Below are 13741 nucleotides of genomic sequence, written 5' to 3' on the forward strand. Positions count from 1 at the left end.
TACTCAGGTGCTGAGATCTGAGGATTATGATTCAAAGCCAGCCCAGGCAAGAAAGTCCGTGATACTCTTATCTTCAACAAACCACCAGAAAACTGGAAGTGGCACTGTAGCTCAAGAGGTACAGTGCTAGCCTTCCTTTTAATTTTGATTTTATTTTATCAGTCGTGGGGCCTGATCTGTGGGCCTGGGCGCTGTTCCTCTGCTCTTCAGCTCAAGGCTAGCACCCTACCACTTGAGCCACAGCACCACTTTCGTCTTTTTCTGCTTATGTGGTGCTGAGAAATCGAACCCAGGGCCTCATGCATGCAAGACAAGCACTCTACCACTAGGCCACCCTTCCAGCCCCTTTTAATTTTTTAAATGAATAAACTAATTTTTTTGTATGTATGCTGATCTTGAACTCAGCATCTGGGCACTACCTCTGAGCATTTTTTATTTTTTAGTTTTATTTTTTGCTTCAGACTAGTTTGCTCTACCATTTGAGCCAGATCTCCACTTCCTGCTTTTTGGTGATTAATTGGAGATATGAGTCTCATGGCCTTTCCTGCCTATGCTTGCTTTAAACGACAATTCTCAGATCTCAGCCTCTGAGTACCTAGGATCACAGGTGAGAGCCACTGGAGCCTGGCTTAAAAATTGTTTTAGAAGTATTTCTTTAAACCCTGTCTATTCTGGTGAAAATAGTTTTATTATTTATTTGTTTGGGGGTTTTTTTGGGGGGTGAGGGTGGGAAGGGGCTGGTCCTGGGTTTTGAATTCAGCTTTATATGTTCTCACTTGGCTTTTTTTGCTCAAGGCTGGTGCTCTACCACTTGACTCACACCTCTGCTTCTAGATTTTTGCTGATTAACTGGAGATAGTCTCACAGACTTTCCTGCCTATGCTGACTTTGAACTGAGATCCTCAGACCTCAATCTGCTAAGTAGCTAGGATTCTAGATGTGAGCCACCAGCACCTGGCTTTCTTTATATTTTTGATTTTGGTATTTTTGAGATAAGGTCTTGCTACATAGGTAGCTGTCCTGTTTCAGCTTGCCAAGGGCTGGAATTACAGGTGTACACTGCCACGCCTGGCTTAGTGAAAATGATGAATGTATATCCTTTTTATTATTATTTGTGAAATAAATCATATATATGTATATATATTTTTTTTCCTTTTAGGCGTCTCATAACATTGGGATAGCAATGGATACTGAACAGGGCTTGATCGTCCCAAATGTGAAAAATATTCAGGTCCGCTCTGTATTTGAGATTGCTGCAGAGCTGACCCGCTTACAGAAATTGGGTTCATCAGGTCAGCTCAGCACCCCAGACCTCACTGGAGGGACATTTACTCTTTCCAACATAGGATCGGTGAGTTGACATGCTCAGATTCATAAGCCATCACTTCTAACTATATGATCAGTTAAAAAATAGTGCCATTTGCGGTATGTGTCCTGAAAGCCTCCTATCTCTGCTCTTTTTTGAAGATTGGTGGTACCTATGCCAAACCAGTGATTCTGCCCCCCGAAGTAGCCATTGGGGCCCTTGGATCGATTAAGGTATGTGTAGTAAGTAATTAAGAGCCATTTAAGTAGGTTGCAGAAATTGAACTCCAAGAAGATGAATCATTTCCTCTTAGGTTTTCCCCCTGGCTTGTTAAGTTTGAGTTTGTGGATCTGGCGCAGTAAGTCAGATGTTTCTTCTGGAGAGCTCCACCAGCAATTCTGGTAGCTGCCTGTCCATACAGGCATAACCATAAATTCAGCCAGTCTGCTTCTATCAAAATATATTGGGCTGGAGGATGATTCGAGTGGTAGGGCACTTGGCTTAATAAGCATGAGGCCCTAAGTTCAAATGTTTTGGTGCTGGTCTTAGGGCTTGAACTCAGGGCCTGGGTGCTGTGCTAGAGAGGGAGTCTAACAAATTTTTCTGTGGAGGGTGGCTTTGAACCTCCATCCTCCAGATCTCAGTCTCCTGAGTAGCTCAGATTACAAGTGTATCTCGAGATATCAGCAACCAGCATGAACTTTACTTTCTAGTAAATAACAATTTGGATTGGTTTACTATTATTATTAGGCATTCTGAAATTTTTAAAAGAAATTCTTTTCTGCCAGGTGCTAGTGGCACATGCCACTGAGGATCACAGTTCAAAGCCAGCCCAGGCAGGAAAGTCTGTGAGACTCCTATTTCCAAATAACTACCCAAAAAGCCAGATGTAGAAGTGTGACTCAAATGTTCGAGTGCCAGCCTTGAGAAAAAAAGCTCAGGGACAACATTCAGGTCCCAAGACTGGCGTGCGCGCACGCGCGCGCACACACACACACACACACACATGAAAACCAGTAAAAAGCCAGGCCAGAGGCATGGCTCAAGTGGTAGAGCACCAGTCAAGCAAGCAAATAGGACATGAATCCCTTAATTCAAACCCAGAGCAACCAAAAAGAAAAGAAAAACACAATTTAGAACTTTTTTTTTTTTTCTCAAACTTTACTCATGCTCAAGAATCATTGCAAGAGCTGGTCACAAGTGCAGAGTGCTTGTTCTTGGAGGCAGAGTCCCCAAAATTTATAGTTAGAGCAAGAACCCAGGTGATTCCCACAAAGGCGTTGTACCACCATGTTTCCAGAGACTCTGGATTAAAACTAGGGTGCAGCTGGGTGCAGGTGGCTCACACCTGTAATCCCAGCAGTTCAGGAGGGTGAGATCTAAGGATCATAGTTCAAAGCCAACCTGGGCAGGAAAGATTATGAGACTCTTTAGATCCGATTAACTGGCAAAAAGCTGGAAGTGGAGCTGTGGCTCAAGTGGGAGAGCACTAGCCTTGAGCACAAATGCTCAGGGACAATGCCCAGGCCCTGATTTCAGATCTGGCACCAAAAATCAAAACAACAACAAAAAAAAATAAAAAGCAAACAAAACAACTGGGGTGTAATGATTCTTATCTAGGACTGTACATTTAAACCATCTGGAACTTGAAAATTGTGTCCATTGGCTAATCTCACGCCAGCTGATTAGAATTTGAAGAAATGGGCATTGGGTTTCCAACTAACTCAGGGCTGAGAAACCCCTCATGCCACTTTCATTCTGCTGTCATTTATGTTACAGTTACCACTTTGGCCTTGGTTAACCTTTCTTTAGCTCTGTGGTTGTGATGTTTCCACATTGAACATATCTGTTACTGTCTTCATGTGATTTTTGGGGGCAGGGAGGGGAGTGGTTTTTTTTCGATGTCAGTCCTGGGGCTTAAATTCAGGGCCTATCTACTGTCCCTGACCTTTTTTGCTCAAGGTTAGTCTTCTACCACTTCTACACTTCCAGCTTTTTATTGGTTAATTGGAGATAAGAGACTCATGGACTTTCCTGCCTGAGCTGGCTTCAAACTGAGATCCTCAAATCTTAGCCTCCTGAGTAGCTAGGGTTACAGGCATGAGCCATTGGCGCCCGGCTTCCATGTGTTTCTTACTTCACATGGCAACTCAACCTTTCACAGATGGAAGTGGCATTATGGCTCAAGTGATAGAATACTAGCTAGCTTTGAGCAAAAAAGCAGCTCAGGGACAAAACCCAGCCCTGAGTTCAAGCCCCAGGAGCAGCAAAAACAACAACAACTTTCACAGACACTGTCCTTGAACCCCTCTCTGATTGGCTTTCTAGCAGATGGTTCTAGCTAGTATGTTATCTGCTTCTGTTTCTCTCCCTCCCCCTGCCCCCCCCCTCATTTTTTTTTTCCTTTTTTGTGCAGGTACTAGGCATTGAACTCAGGCCTTAGTGCTGTTCCTTAGCATTTTCACTCAACTGAAGCTCTACTACTTGTGCCACACTTCTACTTCTGGCTTTTTTTTTTTAATGGAGTAACTGAAGATAGTCTTATAGACTTTGCTCCTGGGCCGGCTTTGAACCTTGATCTTCAGATCTCAACTTCCTGAGTAGCTAGGATTCCAGGTGTGAGTTACCTGTAGTTACCTGAGTTACCTGAGGGAGGGTGTAGAGAAGGGCAGGGGACAGAGAGACAGGACTCTAGAGTTTGACACCACCTCCTTGCTCTTGCTAGGCAGGTGCTCTACCTCTGGATCCATTCCCCCAGCCCTTTTTATTTTGGTTATGTTTTGAGATAGAGTCTGCATTCTGCCCAGGCTAGCCTGGACCACAATCTTATTTCCATTTCCCACCTAGTAAGGATGCTGTTCAGCTTTTCGCTGATTAAGATGAGGTCTCATGAACTTTTTTTTTTTTTGGTTCAGTCGTGGGGCCTGAACTTTGAGCCTGGGCACTGTCCTCAGCTCTTCAGCTCAAGGCTAGCGCTCTACCACTTGAGCCACAGCGCCACTTCCAGCTTTTTTCTTTTTTGCTTATGTGGTGCTGAGGAATCAACCCAGGGCCTCATGCATGCAAAGCAAGTGCTCTACCACTGAGCCACCTTCCCAGCCCAGGTCTCATGAACTTTATGCCCAGGCTAGCCTCAAACCACAATTCTCCCAATCTCTACTGCTGCAGTAGCTGTGAGTCCCCTCAGCTGTCTCCTCCCTCTTCTTAAAGTCCGCTTGATCTTCTTGCAAACAGAGAAGGTAGAGAAAGAAAGGAAATGGCTTGTTCTTTGCCAACCAGGAGTTGTCTCTGGGTGGTAATTGCTCCGTTACTTAATTCTGTTTCCAACCACAAGTCAGCATTTGATTGCTCACCAAAGTTTGGCTTCCTGGTTTCCAAACTGTCAAACGGGTTTGATAAAGTTTGGTTTTTACTTTTCCTTTAAGCTATTTCCTTCTAAATGAGTTGTCTGTAACATATATGTATATTTACACATACAGTTTGGCAATATATATACATAGATATACATAGATGTGTGTATGTATATACATATATACATATGTATATATAGAGAGAGAGCAAGAGAAACATAATATGAACTTTACGTACTTTCATGGTCTGGTACGGCCATCCCCATTGATCATGCGTAAAGCTGCACTCTGTACCCCCGACCAGTAAACCCCGCTTCCGTCTTCCTCTCAACCCCCTCGCAACCCCTCTCTACTTCCTGTCTCTGCTTTTGACTATGCTGGTACTTCATAAAAGTGGAATCATACATTTGTCCCCTTATGTCTTTGTTAATTTCTCTTAGCATATTTTCAAAATTCATGGTATAGGTTGGATCGTCATTTCATTTGTTTGTGAAAGCTAAATAATATTCTGTTAAGCATACTGTGTTTTTGTTTTTGTGTTGTGCTGGTACTGGGGCTTGAACTCAGGGCCTGTGTAATCCATGTTTGGTTTATTAGTCCATCTGTCTGAGTATTTCGGTTCATATTTTTCCAGCATCTAGGAATACTGCCACATGAACAGCAGTCTACAGGTACCTGCTTAACTGATGTTTTAATCATTTCACCCATGATTTCTTTTTTTTCTTTTTCTCCTTTTTTTCCTTTGGCTTCAGGCAAAATAAGTTTTCATCTGTTAATTATTACTGTTTGTATAGTTTTGCCAATTTAGGTATATTTGTGTGTGTGTGTGTGTGTGTGTGTTTACAGATCTAAGACACCACTTATTTTTAAAATAAGTTTTTTATTGTGAAAATACTGTACAGAGGGGTTACAAGTTACATGAGCAAGGTAATGAATACATTTCTTTTCCAGCATTGTTGCCTCCTCCCTTGTTTTTCCCCTACCATCCCTTCCCTCCCACCTCCTCAACTACTCTCCCCCCCATGATTTCTTTAAGATATGAAGTATGGTTTTTCTTTTCTTTCTTTAATGCTTGTGTGTGTGTGTGTGTGTGTGTGTGTGTGTGTGTGTGTGTGTGTGTGTACACATGTGCGTGTGCTTGTGTGGCAGTATTCAGGCTTGAACTAGGCCTAAATTCTTGATTTGCTTTTTCTTTGCTGGGCCTGGGCACTGTCACTGAGCTGCTTTTGCTCAAGGCAAGTACTCTACCACTTGAGCCACAGCACCACTTCCAGCTTTTTTCAGTAGTTTATTGGAGATAAGAGTTTCATAGTTTCTTGTCCGGGCTGGCCTTGAACCGCTATCTTCAGATCTCAGCCTCCTGAGTAGCTAGGATTTACAGGCATGAGCCACCAGCATCTGGCTTACTTACCTTTTTCTATGCAAGGCTGGCATTCTACAACTTGAGCCACACCTCTGCTTCCAGCTTTTTGCTGGTTAATTGAAGATAAGAGCTTCATGGATTTTTTTGCCTCGACTGGCTTTAACATTGATCCTCAGGTCTCAGCCTCTGGAGTAGCGAGGACTACAGGAATGAACCACCAGTGCTGGACTGAAGAACCTTTCTTAGAACAGTCTTCATTATGATCTAATATAACCTCTATTGGATAAAGACAAATATTATTTAATTCCTCCCTCTTTTTGTCTCATCTCTGCTTTGCTCTCTTCTTTTTGCTATAAATTACAAGCTTTCTCCCCCACCCCACCCTCCACTGAGACCATGCCTTCCTCCAACACTCCGGTCTTGTTCTGTCTTGTCCCTCCCATGTCCTGCTTCAGGCATCTACACAGTCTGTTCTCATTGTCTTCAGTGAGGAGCCTTAGTATCTTAAGTGTTTTAATATCCTAAGTGTGTGTCTCCCTAGAGCCTATAATAGTACTTAGCACATAGTGGGTGCCCATTAAAAATGGTTAAAATACTTGATCTCTGAGATGACATTTCATATAAGCATGGAAACTATGGGACAGGAGGCACCATAGAGAAACTGACAGCTTGGGATCTGTCCTCCCAGGCGGGAGAAACGGGAGCTAGCATTTTCAGAAGCCACGAGAGCCGCCCCTTCCTCTCTGTAGGGCAGAGGGTTTGCCCAAGCTACACCATTGTCCTCTGATCCTAAGCTTCTGAGTGGGTGAAAGTTCATTCCTTGTTTCTTGGCTCACCTTGTTTCTAGGCTCTTCCTCGATTTAACCAGAAAGGAGAAGTCTATAAAGCACACATAGTCAACGTGAGCTGGTCAGCTGATCATCGAATTATTGACGGCGCTACCATGTCACGCTTCTCCAACTTGTGGAAGTCCTACTTAGAAAACCCAGCTTTGATGCTACTAGATCTAAAATGAACACTTGTAAGACATCTTTGAACTTCCAAAGAAGATGCAAAGCCTAGCTGTGCCAAGCTCATATTCTTCACTACAATTTGTACCATAAATGACTTGTATTATGCGATTGGGGTTCTAATGTACAATAGCACTGTTCTATGAGATGTTTGTGGAAAATGAATAATGGTGGGCTGGTTCCTATGGGTTTTCCCGTTTTATAGGTCAGAGTGTGGCTCCTTAATATGGTGCGGAGAACTGTGTCAAGGTCAAGAAAACAAAATTAGAGCTGGGAACGTGGCTTAGTGGTAGAATGCTTGCTTAGCATGTACGAAGCCCTGGGTTCAATTCCTCAGTGCCATATAAACAGAAAAAACTGAAAGTGGCACGATGGCTCAAGTGGTAGAGCGCTTGCCTTGAGCAAAAAGAAGCTTAGGGACAGTGCCCAGGCCCTGAGTTCAAGCCCCAGGACTGGCAAAAAAGAAAACAAAATTACTGTTACTAGGAGACAAGTGACTATATACAGTATTTGCTATTTCTTTTGTACGGAATAACTGATTCTTTCTGAAGCTTTTAAATTATATTTAGTTGGAAAATGAATATACATACAAAAATATTTTTCATTTCCCTACAATCATGTGAACTGTTTCATAAAATAAGTGCAATTATCCTGATCTTTTAAGATACCCTGCAGTCTATTGTGGATCGTCTGTAAATGTTTTATTCTGAAAATTTGACATCTTTTTCAAGAGAAATTATAGCCTGGTTTTAATTGTAATTTTATAACCAGTAAGGTGTTAAATATGTTGGTTTTAGAATTTTACCAATGCTTCTGCATTTTGTTGGAAAGCACTTAGCCTTTACAAAGTCACTCGTGATAGGGAGGCACTTTAAAGGTAGCAGCTACTACATTTAATTTACTTCTTAATTTTCTGGATCTTCAGCTAAAAAAATAGGAATTTCCTGAAGAGGAATGTGAATAAGGGGAGATAAAGGGAAATCATGGACAGAAAAATGAAAAAATAAATTTTATATAGAAATGAAGACTTCACATGAATACTTTGTTAAAGGTTCACTTTAATCAGAAATACCATCAGAGCCAGGTGCCAGTGGCTCACGCCTATAATCCTAGCTACTCAGGAGGCTGAGATCTGAGGATCACAGTTCAAAGCCAGCCTGGGCATGAGACTCTTATCTACAATAAACCACTAGAAAACCGGAAGTGGTGCTGTGGCTCAAGTGATAGAGCGCTAGCCTTGAGCTGAAGAGTTGAGGGACAGTGCTCAGGCCCAGAGTTCAAGCCCCATGACCTTAAAAAAAAAAAAAGACCATCAGGCTTGGAGGCATGGCAAGCTGTAGAGCACTGCCTAGCAACTGAGAAGTGCTGAATTCAAATCCTAAAGCCACTAACATTATATATGTGGGTGTATATAAATGTATATGTAACATCAAGATGAATCTATTTAAGCTGGTTAACCATGGCTTTTGTCTGTACTCCTAGCTACTCAGGAGGCTGAGACCTGAGGATTATGGTTTAAAGCCAACCTGGACAGAAAAGTCCATAACACTATCTCCAATTAACCACAAAAAGGCTAGAAGTGGAGCTGTGGCTCAAAGGATAAAGTGGAAAAGCCAAGGACTATGCCCAGGCCCTGAGTTCAGGCTTCAATACTGGCATTTAAAAAACAACAACTGGGCACCAGTGGTTCATGCCTGTAATCCTAGCTGTTCAGGAGGCTAAGATCTGAGGGTCGAGATTTGAAGCCAGCCCAGGCAGAAAAGTTCACAAGACTCTTATCTCCAATAAATTACTCAGAAAAAAACAGAAGTGTCACTATGACTCAAGTAGTAAAGTGTTAGCCTTCAGCACAGAGGCTCAGGGACAGTGCCCAGGCCCAGAGTTCAAGCCCCAGCACTGGCCAAAAAGGAAAGAAGAGTAGTCCTGGGCTTGAGGTTGTATACAACTTGTTCAGTTGAAGACTACATGCCAAAATTAGTTGTTCAAATGAAATTTTGTGACAAAACTCATTTTTTTTTTCAAAATGGGAATGCAAATAACCAGTGAGCTGTTTATGGTGGCTCACATTTGTAATCCTAATTTTAAGGGAAGATTGCCATTTGAGGTCAATCCATGGAGAAAGTTTAGGAGAATACTCCTTTTCAACCAATAAATGCTAGGCATCTGATGGAGGCATAGAATTCTAGTGTGTGTGTGTGTGTGTGTGTGTGTGTGTGTGTGTGTGTGTGTGTGTGTGTGTGTGTGTGTGTGTGTGTGTGTGTGTGTGTGTGTGTGTGTGTGTGTGTGTGTGTGTGTGTGTGTGTGTATCACATTTTCTTGATCCATTCATCTACTGAGGGGCATCTGGGTTGGTTCCATATCTTAGCTATGGTGATTAATGCTGCGATAAACCTGGTTGTGCTGGTAGCTTTAGTATGACCTTGTTTGTGATCATTTGGGTAAATGCCCGAAAGAGGGGTTACTGAGCTCTATATGGACTCTTTTGATGAACCTCCATACTCCTTTCCAAAGTGGTTGAACAAGTGTACACTCCCAACAATGCAGTATTGTTCCCTTTTGGCCACATCCCCTCCAGCATCTTTTGTTACTAGATTTCTTGATGATAGCCATTCTAACTGGAGTGAGGTGGAATCTCAATGTTGTCTTTATTTCCATTTCTTTTATGGCTAGAGAAGTTGAGCATTTCATGATGTGCACCTCACATTTCTTCTATGTGGCACATATAAATAGGAGGCACACAGTCCAGGCTGGATTAAGAGGAAAAGAAGTCACTAACAAAAGCAAAGGGACTGGAGGTGGGGATACAAGTGGTAAAGCAGCTGCCTAATAAGCTCTGATTGGCCCTGATTTCAAAGCCTAGTACCTCATAAATAAACAGATGCTGTTATTTAAAGCATTCAGAGCTGGGTTATGGCACATAGGGCTGTAATTCATCCTGCAGGAGACTTATGAATGAGTTCCTGTCTTGGTTTTCAAATGTGCCTGTAATCCTTGTTACTGACATCAGAAGGATGGTGGTCCTTGGCCAGCCTGGGCAGAAAAGTTCACAAGACTCCGTCTCAATGGAAGTAAGCTCAGTGAGGTGGCATCAGCCCTCATCACAGAGATGACCTGCAAATAAGTAGATTAGGTCCTGGTGCACACCTATCCAGGAAGCCAGAAACGTACCCGAGACATAGCAACAGAGTCCTGTCTCCTTAGTGTGGGGGTATTGAGTTCATACTCCAGTACTGCCAAAGGAAGAAAGAAAAGGATAGAAAATCAGATGGTATGGAGTCTTATAAACAAAATAAAACATGACATATCATCTTGTAACTGTTACCTTTTTATGTATTGACCTGTATACATAGCTATTTGATATAAATGGAATTAGAGTCCACTGTCTACAGTTTGATTTTTTTTTCAATTTATATTCTGGGTAACTATGTCAATAAACAATTCCACATTACCATGCTTTTAAGTGACTGATAATACTCTATTGTTTGTATTTATTACACATTCAAAGGGAGATAATATAGAGAATGGAATCAGTACTTCGCGACCGAGCCTTCCCTGCCTGGTGTCTGCAGAGCTCAATCTCAGCCTACGTTAGTCCCTGCAGAGTACTACCAAGGGAGGAAGGAGTACAGTGACAACCAGCCCCCTGGCCTGGCCTTGTGCCTTTGCCTTGCATTCCTGCCCTTGGATCCCTACCTTGCATCCCTCAGCCTTAGACCTCTGGCCTCATGGACTTCTGGAGTAGTTGAGCAGTTTCATTGTTAGATGTCTTGGCTGCATAAAGCACCCCACACACATCCAAGAGGGGAAGAAGAGTTCAATGCCAGAAAGACAGGCAGGCTGAGTCCATCAGACAGAGAGCAGCAGCTGGGGAGGGGTACTTATAAGGAGAAGCCTGCAGGAAAGGAGAGACTGCACTGTGAGCAAGAGGCGGGGTTAGCATTGGTGGCCAGAGCCTGCCAGCCAGCCAGGCAGAACCTTGGCCACCCAAATGTCCAATGTCGGTCTCCAGGAGATGACTTCACCCCAGCCAACACTGATGAAGCTTCTCTTCAGGTCCCAGGGACCAAGCAGGAGAGTTCCTTCACCCCGTGAGAGCAGCGGCTGGCAGAGGATCTGGCCTTCTCCCTGTGCCTCCATGGCTGGGCAGGAGCGGCTAGTTTGACGCTCAGAACCAAAGAAGTCTCAGTGGAGGCCGAAACCCAGTTCAGGAGATAAACAATCTCCAACTTTGAATTTGGAGTGAGTTGTGTGTAGAAATCTATTCATTCTCCATGCCTTTCTTCAGAGGGGGTTTACCCAAATTTGGAGATCAAGAAAGAGAAGACTGAGCCAGGCGCTGGTGCCCACACCTGTAATCCTACCTACTCAGGAGGCTGAGATCGGAGGATCACAGTTCAAGCCCCAGGACCAACACACACACACACACACACACACTCACACACACACACACACACACACACACGAGCTCAAGCTAGATGCCAGTGATTCACATCTGTAATCCTAGCTATTCAGGAGACTGAGATATGAGGGTTGTGATTCTAAAGCCAGCCTAGGCAGGAAAGTCTGTGAGACTCTTATCTCCAGTGAACCACCAAAAGGCCAGAAGTGTCGTTTTTGGCTCAAAAAGTAGAGCACCAGCTTTGATCTAAAAAGCTAAGGGATAGCACCTAGGTCAGTTCAATTTAAATTTTTGTGAGGAAAAAGTATAGCTCAGATGTGCAAGACCCTGGATTCAATTCCTACTATAAAAAAAGAAAAAGAGAAAGAAGGAAAGAAAGAAAAAGGAGGGAAGGAAGGAGAAAAGAAACACAGAAGAAAAGGAGAAAAGAAAAGAAAAAAGAATGACTGAGCAGAAGTTTGGGGTTCCTTCATTATCCACCTTTAACCACATGCTTACTTTTCCTTTCTCTGAAGTATGGGTACCTTTAGGTAGGTATTTCCAGGCCTCTCATTTACTAGATAGGAATTTTGTTGTATTTCTGTTTCCCTGCTTGAAATAGTGTCTACTATTTCCTAATGTTTCAGTCACACAAAGTACAAGGACTTTGAATAGGAATTCTTTTTTGGAGCTTAGAAGCAGTTGTGTCTGGTCCTTTTATAGCACTCGTGAGATAGCATTTCACACGCATGTCCCTTATCAGTTGATCCTGTGCACCCGAGCCCCATGGGATTCTTGCTATTCTCAGCCTTGTCCATGAGCTAAAATTAGAAGTCGGCTGACATTACATGTCACTGGGTTACAGCCTCCCTGAGGACTGTTGGCATTTGCAGCCACGCTGGAAACAAACAACAACAAAAATCACCCTGCAATCCATTCCTAGCTGATTGATAATTGCTGACTTTTGGCCATGCTAGCTTCAGCATCTACCAGCACTGGTAAGTATATTTTACAACCATTTTTCTCTCTATTCACATACAGTTCACTGCCGATGAATTTCCTGCATCTATAATTGCCAGAATGTACAACCAAACTTGAATGAGTCTTTTTTTGGGGGGAGGGGGATTGGGGTAAGGTAAGGGGAATGTCATACTTTTCCCTACAAGCAAAAAACATTACTCCTGAGCTTGTGTTTCTTTGGTCTTTTTACCCCTCTGAAAAACTGATCTCTTGGATGTGCTACATGCTTTTCAATTACATGTCAATCAAAGTGAGACAGAGATCTTGTGTTAAAGGCTGGCTCTCTTCTGAGGGAAATACGTCATCAAGGGAAAAGTAACAGATGACCGAAATTGAATGGCAAATGTGGAAACAAATCCACAAATGACTGAATTGTCATATATCTAGTAAAATACATAGACACATATAGGTAGTTGGGACTTTAAGAATATTTTTCATTATTTGTTGTTATCTAAAGTATTTAAAATATCTAAGTATCTAAAATATTTCAATATAGCTGAGAGTAGAAATTATAAGGAATATGCCCAGGTAATTAGATTATTCATACATGTAATATCAAGGTTTTTGTTTTATCTTGACTTTGTGTGTGTATGTGTGTATGTATTTGTGTATATGTGTGCATATGTGTATGCCAGTACTATGGCTTGAATTTAGGCCCTCATGTTCTTGTTTGGCTTTTATTATAAGTTCTCTTATATCTTCACAAAGCTATAGCCCTACTGTTACTGTCTTTCTTGGTTTATGTATATACATATATATATATAAACACATATGCACACATATACACACACACACACAACAGGGTTATACTATATTGACTAGGGTGGCCTTGAACTCCTGAGCTCAAATGATCCTTTGGTCTCAGCCTCTGGATAAGCTAAGATTTCAGACCTTTCCAACCACATTTGAAATTAAATTGTTTTGATATCAATATAAAATAGGATCTCGGTTTTACAAACAGATTTTACAACCCAAACATCCACTTATAAAATAGTTTCTCTTGTCTAGTCTATTGAGACCCAAGGTCAAGTCCCAGCCCCGAGAAATAAGCAAACAGCTAAAATGGTTTCTCTTCCATTTGAATCTCAGGGACTTTTTTAATGTATCTTTTCCCATTTTAATGCATCTACAGTTAACAGGCAAAATATTAATTTCTGAATCAAAAACCTGTAGCAGAAACATCCAACTTAAAAGTGAAATATTTTATTGACCATGAAATTCAGAAAGAAAACTTTTTTTCCTCCTCATAATTCATCAAAACCACCTCCACCTCCTTCCTATAGGCCCAAAAGCACTGCATATGCTAAACTGTTC

The 13741-nt window shown here is 42.2% G+C and overlaps 1 protein-coding gene across 1 annotated transcript in view; it reads left to right on the plus strand.

The window, feature by feature from the left end:
- The window catches only part of Dbt (dihydrolipoamide branched chain transacylase E2), a 33257-nt gene extending 26057 nt beyond the window's left edge, over positions 1-7200 (plus strand). Inside the window, exons 9-11 of the mRNA XM_042678801.1 lie at positions 1160-1351; positions 1468-1539; positions 6867-7200. Of these exons, the coding sequence (XP_042534735.1) occupies positions 1160-1351; positions 1468-1539; positions 6867-7034 (432 nt within the window). The 3' untranslated portion in view covers positions 7035-7200. The remainder of the gene's footprint in view (positions 1-1159; positions 1352-1467; positions 1540-6866) is intronic.
- The last annotated feature ends 6541 nt before the right edge of the window (positions 7201-13741 follow it).

The sequence above is a fragment of the Dipodomys spectabilis genome, unplaced genomic scaffold (genome assembly GCF_019054845.1).
Source record: "Dipodomys spectabilis isolate Male_0828 unplaced genomic scaffold, ASM1905484v1 ptg000002l, whole genome shotgun sequence".
Taxonomy (NCBI): Eukaryota; Metazoa; Chordata; class Mammalia; order Rodentia; family Heteromyidae; genus Dipodomys; species Dipodomys spectabilis.